The 10,637-nt window shown below is 61.8% G+C and overlaps 2 protein-coding genes across 5 annotated transcripts in view; both read left to right on the top strand.

Annotated features, from left to right (window-relative positions):
• PLEKHA6 (pleckstrin homology domain containing A6) overlaps window positions 1–5,076 on the top strand; it is a 49,608-nt gene extending 44,532 nt beyond the window's left edge. For 2 of the 4 annotated variants that reach the window (XM_086627348.1, XM_086627349.1), the window contains 9 exons: window positions 73–212; window positions 957–1,106; window positions 2,410–2,536; window positions 2,659–2,768; window positions 3,024–3,206; window positions 3,379–3,543; window positions 3,772–3,905; window positions 4,046–4,188; window positions 4,961–5,076. In XM_086627348.1, the coding sequence (XP_086483474.1) occupies window positions 73–212; window positions 957–1,106; window positions 2,410–2,536; window positions 2,659–2,768; window positions 3,024–3,206; window positions 3,379–3,543; window positions 3,772–3,905; window positions 4,046–4,188; window positions 4,961–5,076 (1,268 nt within the window). Of the gene's footprint in view, window positions 1–72; window positions 213–956; window positions 1,107–2,409; window positions 2,537–2,658; window positions 2,769–3,023; window positions 3,207–3,378; window positions 3,557–3,733; window positions 3,906–4,045; window positions 4,189–4,960 lie in introns of all 4 variants that reach the window. The other 2 variants (XM_086627350.1, XM_086627351.1) reach the window with 2 other exon arrangements.
• A 3,796-nt stretch (window positions 5,077–8,872) lies between these two features.
• GOLT1A (golgi transport 1A) lies at window positions 8,873–10,317 on the top strand. The gene is made up of 5 exons (XM_009979399.2): window positions 8,873–8,897; window positions 9,486–9,577; window positions 9,687–9,865; window positions 10,031–10,094; window positions 10,279–10,317. Exons 1-5 carry the CDS (start codon window positions 8,873–8,875, stop codon window positions 10,315–10,317), a joined length of 399 nt encoding a protein of 132 aa, XP_009977701.2.
• Window positions 10,318–10,637: the final 320 nt, after the last annotated feature.

Raw genomic sequence — 10,637 nt, forward strand, 5'->3', positions numbered from 1 at the left:
CTGGTGCCTGTGGTGCCCGCTCAGAGAGGTGAAGGCTCCGGTGCACACACTTATTTCTGCTTTTCTCCACAGTGGCCATCGGCCCCTCGGGGACGTACAGCTCCAACAGCCCTGCCAGCCCCCTGAGCTCCGCCAGCCTCACCAGCCCCCTCAGCCCTTTCTCCCTCGTCTCCGGCTCCCAGGGCTCACCCACCAAGCCAGGACCTGGGGAGGTGAGTGAGCCGGGGTGTCCCTGGGGAGCCCTTTGTCATTGCTGGGTCTCAGCCTGGCTCACAGGGTGGCCCGAGCTCTCGCTCTCGTGGCACGAGTGGGCACTGGGCACAGAGTGTGGCTGCGTTTCCTTGTGGCTCTGGGGTCATGGTTTTGGTCATGTGCATGGGCTGTGGTGTCCCCCGGTGACATCTGGGTCCGTGGTCCTTGCAGGGGCTGCAGCTGGGCTTTGCAGCCTTCGGGCTTCTGCAACAAGCAGCCTTCAAGGCTGGGATTTGCTCAGCTCCAGCCTTTGTCTTCAGGACCAGCTCCTGCTGCCACCGCGGTCCCCTCTCGTTGCCCTTGCTCTAGGTCCAGCGGTGCTGCTCTCACCTTCATCCATATAAAGTTTAGTGTGGAATTTGGGAACCCCCTAACCCTGTCTGGCCACACAGAGGTGATGCCAATGTCTCCCGGGGGCTGCCAGCCCCCAGCTCTGGAGCCCCTCGCCTGGGCACCCTCTGAGCCCTGCCTGGCCCCGCGGGCGTGCAGCAGCGAGGGCAATGCAGGAGGTGGGAAGCACCGTTCCCCGCTGCATGGGGACACGGAGACCGTGGGGCCCTGGGAGCGGTGGCCGGCTGCTCTCCCTCCTCCTTTCCTTGGCTCGACGCTTCCACTGTGTGTTGTCTCGATCTTTTTCTAACTCTCTCTTCCTTCCCGGCTCTCAGTGTCTCTGCTCTCACGCCTCACGCTCCTCTCCACCCCAGGAACCAGGCCCGCCTCGACCTCCCCTCCCCAAGTCCTACGTACCCCTGGAGTCTCCTCCGACCGTTCCTCCGCTCCCCGGCGAGAGCCGTCTCTGGCCGTACCCCACCTCCCCTTCCTGGCAGCAAGGCAGCGAGGCGAAGAGGGGACAGGTACCGAAACCTCTCCAGGGCAGCCCTGCAGCAGTGGCCCCATCCTCTTCCTCCCCGCAACGTCAACTGGCAGGGGCTGGGATGAGGCAGGCGATGGGGCTGCCCACCCTCTGCCCTGGCAGGGGGCACACAGACGGCATGGAGGTGGCACTTGGCTAGGGGACAGCAGCACGTGGCTGGTACCTGCCCTCTCCAAGGGGAGCAATGGGCAATGTCCCTCGGCAGCCTTGGCAGGACCCTCCTGTCCCTGCCAGATCCCCTGCACCCACATGCAACACCCACTGCCCTCACTCAGGACAGGGACTGGCTCCTCCTGGGCAGCCCCTGGCATCAGCCTCTCTGCTTTCCTCTGCCCTCGCCTCTCTCACTCTCCTTCCATGGCACCGCTCCCTGCCGTGGGGTACTGGCAAGCTCTGCCGATGGGGGTGACCCTCGCAGCTGCCCACTCAGGGCAAACCCAGATTTAGGAATTCCTGGTAATGCCTCGGCCAGGCTCCTGCCGGGGAAAAGGATCAGGAGACACAAGCATCCTTGCAGCTGCAGGGTCAGGATTCGTGCACGTGGGGGCTGGCACCGCAGAGCTGTGGCCGTACTGAGTTGAGGGGGGTTACGGATCCCACCACGAGTGCAAGCGGAATCCCCTGCAGCCATGCAGCTGCAGAGTGGCACAGTCGTGGCTGCGTGCTGATCCACGGGGTGTAAGGGGTGTCAGGATGCATGATCTCCATTAAAAGCAGCTGAGGGGGGCACGTTGGGCTCCTCAGCTTGTTGTCACACCCTTCCATTGTACCAGCATTATGGCATCAGTGCCCAGGCCTTGGGTGGGCTGTGCCCAGGGCATGCGGGAGAGGAAGGAGCCCTAGAATGGCCCCGTGCTCGCTCTCCGCTGCTGCACAGTGTCTGCCTCGACTTCTGCCCCCCCGGGGCCCTGTCCCCTCGTGTGGGCAAGGGTTCTTGCTGGAGCTCAGTGCAGAGCCAGGGTGTCCCGGGTGCCATCTCCAAGCCATGCCAGGATGGTCACCCCTGCAGGAAGCTTTTCCCACACAGGAGCCTGTCCTATGGGGATGGTGATCAGTGCCCAGCCCCGATGGGCCAGGGCATGGCAGAGACAAGAGCTGCAGAGCCCTGCCAGCCTCTCTCCCTGCACATTTTGGGGTGCACCGGTACCGCCTGGCAGGTGTCTGTGTGTCCGTCCACTCCCAGAAGCACGGCTCCAGGCTGTATGTCACCCGTGGCTGCGGCGAGCAGCGGGTCCATCCCCGGGCAGGACGGGGTCTCACCAGGGACCTGCTTTCCCCTGCAGCCCAAATTGAGCTTCGAGCAGAGCAAGAAAGAGGCGCAGCAACCGGCCCCCACCGCACCCCTGGCCGAGGGGCTCCCGCCGAGCCGGCAGGAGCAGGAGGCGGAGAAGCAAGCGGCTCTCAACAAGGGTACGGCACCAGGGTCGGGGGATCCCGCCCCAGCGGGCTCCCCTGGAGCACCTGGCATCTTGCTGGGACCCTGCCCTTGGTCCGGGGAGGGGTTCATCCTGATGTTTCGATTTGCTCTACAGTGGGCATCGTCCCGCCCAGGACCAAGTCTCCAGCGGAGGAGGAGGTGGTGCCCGCAGCCGGTGTGCCAAGGAGGAGCACCGGTGGCATGGCCAATGGGCTCAGCTCTCGGGTAGGACTTGTGTCCAGGCGCTGGGGTGGTGGGTCTGGGGGCTGTATCTGGGGGCAGTGCATAGGGGAGCCCGTCCATGCATGGCTCCACAACTCAGCATCCAGGTCCTCAGGACCCCCCAGGGCTATTTTGGAGCCCCCCCACACCAGGAGCAGCCTGAGCAGCCCCATTCCGGAGGGTTGTGGCAGTGGGTGGATGGGGCCGGACCCTGCTGCAGGCAGGGGTGGGTGACTGTGGGGCTGGGCTTCTCCTCAGGAGAGACCGAAGAGTGCCGTGTTCGCCAACGAGACGAAGGTGAAGATGAGTGTGGAGGAGCAGATTGACCGGATGAAGCGCCACCAGAGCGGCTCGATGAAGGAGAAGCGGCGCAGCCTGCAGCTCCCTGGCAGCCAGCAGCCCGACACCCCTGGCACGAAAGCACCCACCTCCTACAAGGTGGTGAGTCCCTGCACCGGCCGTGGGGCTGCGGCAAACCGGTGTTTGCTTTGCAGAAAGCCTGAGGTCCTTGATGGAGCAGAGGGGACACGGGGGGCTGGGGAAGGGGTGGGCGCTGGGGCAGGGGACAGCGTGCCATCCTGGAGGGGCTCAGCGAGGCTGGGGTCTCTGGCAGGTGCGCCGGCACCGCAGCATCCATGAGGTAGACATCTCCGACCTGGAGGCAGCGCTGCGCTCCGACGATCCCGGCAAGGTCTACGAGACGCCCCAGGAGGAGATCGCTCGGCTGCGCAAGATGGAGCTGGAGCCACAGCACTATGATGTGGACATCAACAAGGAGGTGAGGATGGGATGTCTTTTGGGAGTGGGCAGCCTGGGCATGGGGCATCCCTCTGTCTATACCCTGCACCAGGTGAGTCGATCCATCCTCCTGCACCGGTCAGGATCCTGGAGCTGCCCTTGCCCAGGCGGGTGCTGGGAGCTGGGGGTGAGTGGGGTAGGTGGGTGCTGGAGCAGGGACAGGTCCCCAGTGGCCAGCACATGGCTCAGCCCTTACTGCTGCATCCAGCTCTCCACGCCGGACAAAGTCCTCATCCCTGAGCGGTACATCGAACTGGAGCCCGATACGCCACTCAGCCCCGAGGAGATGAAGGAGAAGCAGAAGAAGGTGGAGAGGATCAAGACCCTCATTGCCAAATCCAGGTGAGGCTGCTGTGCCCGTGCCCACGCTGGCCATCCTGGGGTGCACCCCACCACTTGCCTGCACCCCTTCCCTAGCCATCCCTGCAGGGTCTGTCCCGTTGAGGCCGGGCACGGATGCTGATGCTGGGTGCTCTGTGCAGCCTGCAGAACGTCATCCCCCTGGGCGAGGGGGAGGTGGACACCCCCCAGGACCCTGAGACCCAGCTGCAGGAGCAGGAGAAGAGGATAGAGATCTCGTGTGCTCTGGCTGCCGAGGCCTCCCGCCGGGGCCGCATGCTCTCGGGTAAGGCACGGGGAGGGGGCACAGAGGGTCAGAGCCTGCCAGCCCCCTGCGAGAGCGCACCACAGGGAGCGGTACGTGCCAAGCGGGCAGGAGGGGTGAGAGCAGGGCAGATGGGGCAGGTGGGATGCAGGAGCAGGTGATGAGCCAGGCAGCAAGAGCAAGGAGCCCATCCAGGCAGGAGAGTGGGCTGCGTTGGTCCTGGCGCAGGGCACCTCTGTGCACTGGGAGAGTTTGCCCAGCAGTGCCAGCAGCTGCTGGGATCCTGCCTGCGGTGCCAGGGGCTGCCTTTCCCTGCGGCAGTGCCGAGCATCGTGCGGTGGAGCAGCGGCTTCGGCTGGGTTTCGGCACCTTGTCAGAAGCGTTCACAAGACTGCAGGATGGGAGCACCTGGCTGTGCAGCGCACGGCAGCGTTGCTGTGCCTGGGCGAGTGTGGTGGCATCACCATGCCTGGGCGAACGTGGTGGCATCACCGTGCCCGGGCAAACGTGGTGGCATCACCGTGCCCGGGCGAACATGGTGGCATCACCGTGCCTGGGCGAGCATGGTGGCATTGCCATGCCTTGTCCATGAGGAGCCCTGCGGGGAGCTCACGTGTGCGCGCCACGGCCGGGCGCCGCTGTGGCTGTTTGCCCTGACCGCTCTTGCTTCCCCCCTTCCTTCCTTCCTCTGCGTTTCCTCCCCGCCGCTCACCTCTCGCTGGGTCGCCTCCTTCCCCTGCCCGCTGCCCGCAGCTTGTGTTCTTCACGCCCTTCTCCCATTTCTCGTTTCCAGCTCAGTGCGCTACCCCAAGCCCTCCCACCTCCCCAGCCTCCCCGACTCCACCGACCAACCCCCTCTCGTCTGAAACATCCCGGGTCGCCGACAACAGCCATTTTATGCGTGTCTGAGCCATGAAGTAAGCACCTCTTCTCTCGTACTTCATCCCATCCTCTCTCCATCCCGGGGGGCCGAGCAGAGGGGCGCATCTGCTGCGCCCGGCGTCTGTCCATCGCTGCTTGCTCCAGCTAACGTCTCCCGAGCCACGTCAGCCCCGTCTCCTCCCATGGACCAAGCACAAGTGGCCTCCAAGGCAAAGCCCCCAGGCTGGGTCAGCCAGGGACCCCAGTGTGGGCAGGGGGCTCATGCAGGGAGAAGAAGGACGAGGGTGTCATGACCAGATTCTGGGGGATGCCTGCCCTGGCACGTCCATGTTGGTGGCTGCAAACTGGGGGGGACTCAATGTCCCTCTGCTTCGTTGGAGGTTTCCCCCAGGGAGCCGGGGGCACAGAGCTGGATCTGCGCTAGGTTTTGCTCTGAACAGGGCAGGAGGGGTCCGTGGGGTGGGCACAGGGGCTGCCCCACCACCGGCCGCCCCACGCGTCGCTCAGCCCCGCTCTCCTCTCCTCTCCCTCCAGCTCAAGCTCTGGCTGCTGCCGGCGCCATGAAGTTCCACGGGGCCACGTTTTAGCGACCTGACACCACACCGAACCTCTCGCCATCACTTTTGGTTCTCCCGGACCCCCTTCCCTCCCGCTGATGGCGAGACCACCCAGCACAGCTGAGCGGGGACGCGCATCGCCGACAGCACCAGCTGCTCTGCCCGGTCCGGAGGAGATGTGCAGGTGCCAGGAGGTTGTCCACTGGAGTGTGGTCCCTGAGGAGCCCCCCGGGCTGCCAGCTGGCACAGGGACAGATCAGCAGTGTCCTGGGCATCAGGCTTGCGTGGACAGCCGGGCAGGGGCATGTGCAGTGGCAGCCCCTGGCACAGTCGCTGTCTTGCTGCCAGAGCAGCCCTGGGGGAGCACAGGACTCCCTTTCTGGATGTGTTGGTCTCCCAAAGGTCTGCAAAGAGGTTCTTCTGGGTGGAGACCAGCCAGTTCCCCCACCGTGGATGGTGCTTCCACCTTACTCTGGATCTGGTTGCTCCATCTCTGCCCCTCGGGCACCTCTTCCCCTCCCTGTGCCCAGAAGCTGCTTTTAGCATCCTTCTGGCTGGGGGGTGGTCAACGGCCCGTCCCACCGCTCCTCGCGCTGGCGGCTCAGCAGGAGGAAGCAGGAGCTGCGTTGGGGACAGGATGGATGGAGATGGGACTGAGGGAAGGACATGGAGGTGCCGAGGGGAGTGATGTGCTCAGGATCGAGGTGGTAGGGGGGGCTGCCCAGGGTACTGGTGCACCGCTGGCACGGAGCAGGAGGTCTGGACAGGGATGGGGATGTTGCACGGGAACAGAGGAGGGGTGTGGGGAGCTGGGATGTCAGGTGGGATGGCGAAGCCATGGGCTTGGCAGGGGTCTCTCTGCGGTGGATGGGGACGGTGACAAGAAGGGGAAGGGGCTTGGGGCCAGGTGGTAGCAGTGGGACTTGTCCTCGGCGTGGGGAGCAGCACCCCACCTGTCCCTGGTCCTGCCATCACTGCTGACCCGGCCCCTCTGAAAATCTGGCACCACGTCTCGCCCCAAGACCTTGCCATTGCACTCCAGACCCTTCAATTTGTTTGGTTTTCCTGTAGCAAGTTTACCCTTTTCTTTAGCTTTCTGGAGGGAATAAAAAAAGTGGATTCTGCCTGGAAAAGTGGCATCCCAGGGCAGGTTGTGTGGGTGGCAGGGCTGTCCCCATGGCAGCGGGGCTGGGGCGCCAAGGCGGATGGGCTGAGGAGCTAGACACCAGCCATCCTGCTGCTGCTTCCCTCCTGGCCTGATCCTGACACCCACCAGGACCCCTGCCCCGTGCTCCCCCCTATGCATCCCCATTGCTCCCCGTACACCCCATTTTAGCAATACTGGTAGGATCCCAGGAGCCCCGAGTCCCGCTCTGCTCCCGAGCCTCCCGCAGCCCTCTTAGCTCATAAAGCTGGCCCTTTATTTTGCTATTACATGCCTTAATATATGTTTTATGGAAATTATACATTTATAATATATATCTATATTTGTTTTTCTCTTCTTTTCTGGGAGGTACAGTTTTGTGCTAAGCTCTCTCTCTGCAGGGTTGTTGGCACCAGCCCTGCCAATGAGTTACAAAAGCAGATTCTTTGCCAATTTATCAGAGGGAAAAAAAAAAAAAGAAGAAAAGAAAAAAAAAACTATTTAAAATATATATATATATTTTCTGCTTTTATTAAAAGCAAATTTATTTAAAATAAAATATAAAGAGACTACGTTTTAAGAGATGGCGCGTTTATTTCCCTGTCCCTGAGGGCAGCGGCGTGGCAGCCAGGGTGGGCTCCCCAGCTCGTGGAACGCTTACACCGGCTGTGGGGACGCGGCTGGGCACATGCCAGGGACCGTGGCACACGGCTGTGGCCCATGCAGAGGCTGTGCTGCCCAGCTGGGAGCCGAGGGGACACGCAGACCCGTAGGCAGCGATTCCTCCCGTCTTGGGGGATGAGGAGCATCCCAGTGCTCCTGCCCCCGGCGTGCCCAGAGCCACCGGAGAGCTCTGGCTCAGCCGTGCCGCGGTGCCCGGGTCTGAGCCTTCCACAAAGCCGGTGCACTGGGATCCCACGGCTGCCCTATTGTGGAACTCAGTGATCATTATTTTGTTTTCCTTTTTTTTTTAAAAAAAAAATATACAAACAACCTAATTCTTAATTTTATTTTGGTTATTATTTTTCATAACACTTCATATACCAGTGACTTGTAACCGAGAAACGATTTGCATCGGGAGGAAATCTATTTATGCACTGGGGAGGGTGGGAGGGGAGGCATTTGTTTTCTGGGTTTTTTTGCTAGTGTTAGAGAAATAAAAGTATCTAAGAAACAACCAGGTGTCAGTGTCTTTTGTCTAGAGGTGACCTCGGATAATGCTTTAATATTGGACTGGAGAGGCAGCGGACGTGTGGCTGCAGCACTTTGGCAGTTCAGGAAGGGTCTCTCCTTGCCCATAGCTCAGACCAGGGCTGGTGGCACCTTCTCCCCCCTCTCCCTGTTTTGAGGGAGGTTGTTTTCCCAGTGGAGTTTGTTTTGGCTGTAGCTGCTCAATAGCCAGCGCTCTTGGAGGAGTAAAACCCACGTTTGTACCTGGCAAGTTTGTATAAAGCCAAGGATCATTTGTAAATGTGTGGAGCTGGTTCCTAAGGGACGTGGGTGTGGAGGTCCCGGTGGGGTGGCATGTGCCACACAGGGACCGTCATTGGCCACAGGCAGCAGGTCTGGCCAAGCCATTGACCCTGCACCAGGCTGCAGACCTGGAGGGTCTGCACAGGGCTGGGGTACGGTGGGTGCCAGAGCTCCCCGCTCCTGCTCTCCATGGGGCAGGGGTGCAGCCTGGCTGTGAGCTGGGGCTGTCCCTTCCCTGTGTGATGCACCAGTGATGATGCTGCAGGAAGCTGTGCACGCTGTGCACCATGCAGGATTCCCTCCCGGCCGGGGGCTCACAGTGCCCTGGGTACCACCCAGACATCCCAGGGGACACCGCAGCCACGTACATTCCTGTTTTGGGAATTGCTCTGGGCACAGTCCGTCCCTTCCCGGGCAGGACCAGGCAGGGACCCGCCACCACCAGCCCCTATATGTCACCCTGTAGTGATGCCCGGCCACTGCATCCCCCCCAAAAGAGGTGCTGTCCCCACGGGGCGGGCGCTGCCGGGCCGTTAATGATTTGCAGGATGACGTGGGGACTAAAGGCCTTTCCAAGGGTCACCGCCGGGGAGGCACGTGGGAGGGCGGCCGCCCTCGCCCGGCTTCGCCCAGCCCTGCCGCCGGCAAGATGGTGTCTCTGACCGACTCCCAGCGTAAGCGGGCGGATGGGGTGGCCGTGTCCCGGTGACCGTGCCCATCCCTGTGGGACCAGGGAGTGCCGTGGGGATGCTCCGCAGCACCGGGGCAGGGCTGGAGGCTGCTGACCAGGGCAGTTGGGGTGGGGAGAGGGTGCAATGGCAAACCCCGTCCTGGCGCGGGGGACCGGGCAGGGCTGTGTGTGGGGACTGGCACCGCGGGCACTGCGGAGCGGGTTTGTCCTCACTCTCTGCCCCAGGTCTGCATCGGGAATGGCAGCTGGGGGGCTGCCTGGCTCAGCTAGCCTCTCCCACCGACTCCCTTCATGCTGCTGCTCAGAACACGCTGGAGATGACCTTCCCCTTCATTGTTTCTTTGTGGTTTATTCTTCGTCTGGCAGCCCAGAGGAGTTTCTGGGGTATCCGACAGTGTCCCCAAGGCTTGGGCATACGGAAAGGTTGTTTCTAAGCTTTGGGGACAAATCCAAAGCATGTTTCTGGGAGGGAAGTGGTCAGGGAGGTGCTGAGGAGAGGAACCACAGCCCAAGGTGGGACCAGAGCTGTGTGCCTGAGCCTCCGTCTCATCACTCCTCCCGTCCTCCGCAGGGATCGGCGTGGGACTGGTCGGCTTTGGCCTCTTCTTTGTCCTTTTTGGGATACTCTTGTACTTCGACTCAGTGCTCCTGGCCTTCGGGAACGTGAGTACAGTGGGGCTGGGGCTCCCTGCAGTGGGCACTGATGCCCAGGATGGAGCAAAGGGTCCATCTGGGCAGGACTTCTCTGACCCACTCCTCTTCATCTTCTCAGGTCCTCTTCCTCTCCGGCTTGGTATTCATCATCGGCTTCAGGAGGACCTTCACCTTCTTCTTCCAGCGGCCAAAGCTGAAGGGCACCAGCTTCTTCCTTGGGGGGATCCTCATCGTCCTCATGCGGTGGCCCCTCCTGGGGATGCTGCTGGAGGCTTATGGCTTCGTCACCCTCTTCAGGTCTGTCCGACAGCACCCACCTCCCTGGTGAAGTAAGGGTGCCCTGGGCTGCAGAGCGGGAGCCAGGTGATCCTCGTGCTCTGCAGCCCTGGACAGAGTGACTGCTGCTCCCCTCCCGGCAAAATCCTGGCACAGAGCTTGACCGAGACTTTTATTTCAATGCAGGAGTTTTTTCCCGGTGGCTTTTGGGTTTTTGGGCGCGCTGGCAAACATCCCTGTGCTGAACAAGGTGAGCAGGGCGCTGGGCACGGTTCTCCTGGGCAGATGTGACTCTTGGGGTTTGCAGTCCTTGGGTCTTGTCAATCCGATTTGGTGGCTGGTACAGGACAGGGAAGGTCCCTGCGGTCTCTCCGCAGCCCCTTGAGGACCCACTGGAGGATTTTCCTGCTAATCAGGATCTGTCCCTCTTGCAGCTCTTGCAGAAGATGGGAGGCAGCAGCTCCATGGTGTGACCTGTGAGATGGGCCGCATCGCTGGAGAAGGGACGGCGTGAGCGAGCCCTGGGTCCGGCCGTCCCGCGGTGAGCTGCCACTTGTCCCAGCCCTGGGACCCTCAGTGCCAGTCAGAGCCACCCTCGCCATGGGGACAGTGCCTCACTGTCCCTCGAGGATCCTGTGAGCAGCTCCTGAGCGAGGCTCTGGGGATCAAACACTGTGCCAGGCAGGCTTCTGGAATCATTAATGTTATTTTATTCTTTTTGTCTTCCTTTGTTGAGAGATTTAATTAAAAAGTGTGTCTGAGACTGAACTCAGACCGTGCTCCTTTCCCGTGG

The sequence above is a fragment of the Tauraco erythrolophus genome, chromosome 27 (genome assembly GCF_009769465.1).
Source record: "Tauraco erythrolophus isolate bTauEry1 chromosome 27, bTauEry1.pri, whole genome shotgun sequence".
In the NCBI taxonomy this organism is placed as follows: Eukaryota; Metazoa; Chordata; class Aves; order Musophagiformes; family Musophagidae; genus Tauraco; species Tauraco erythrolophus.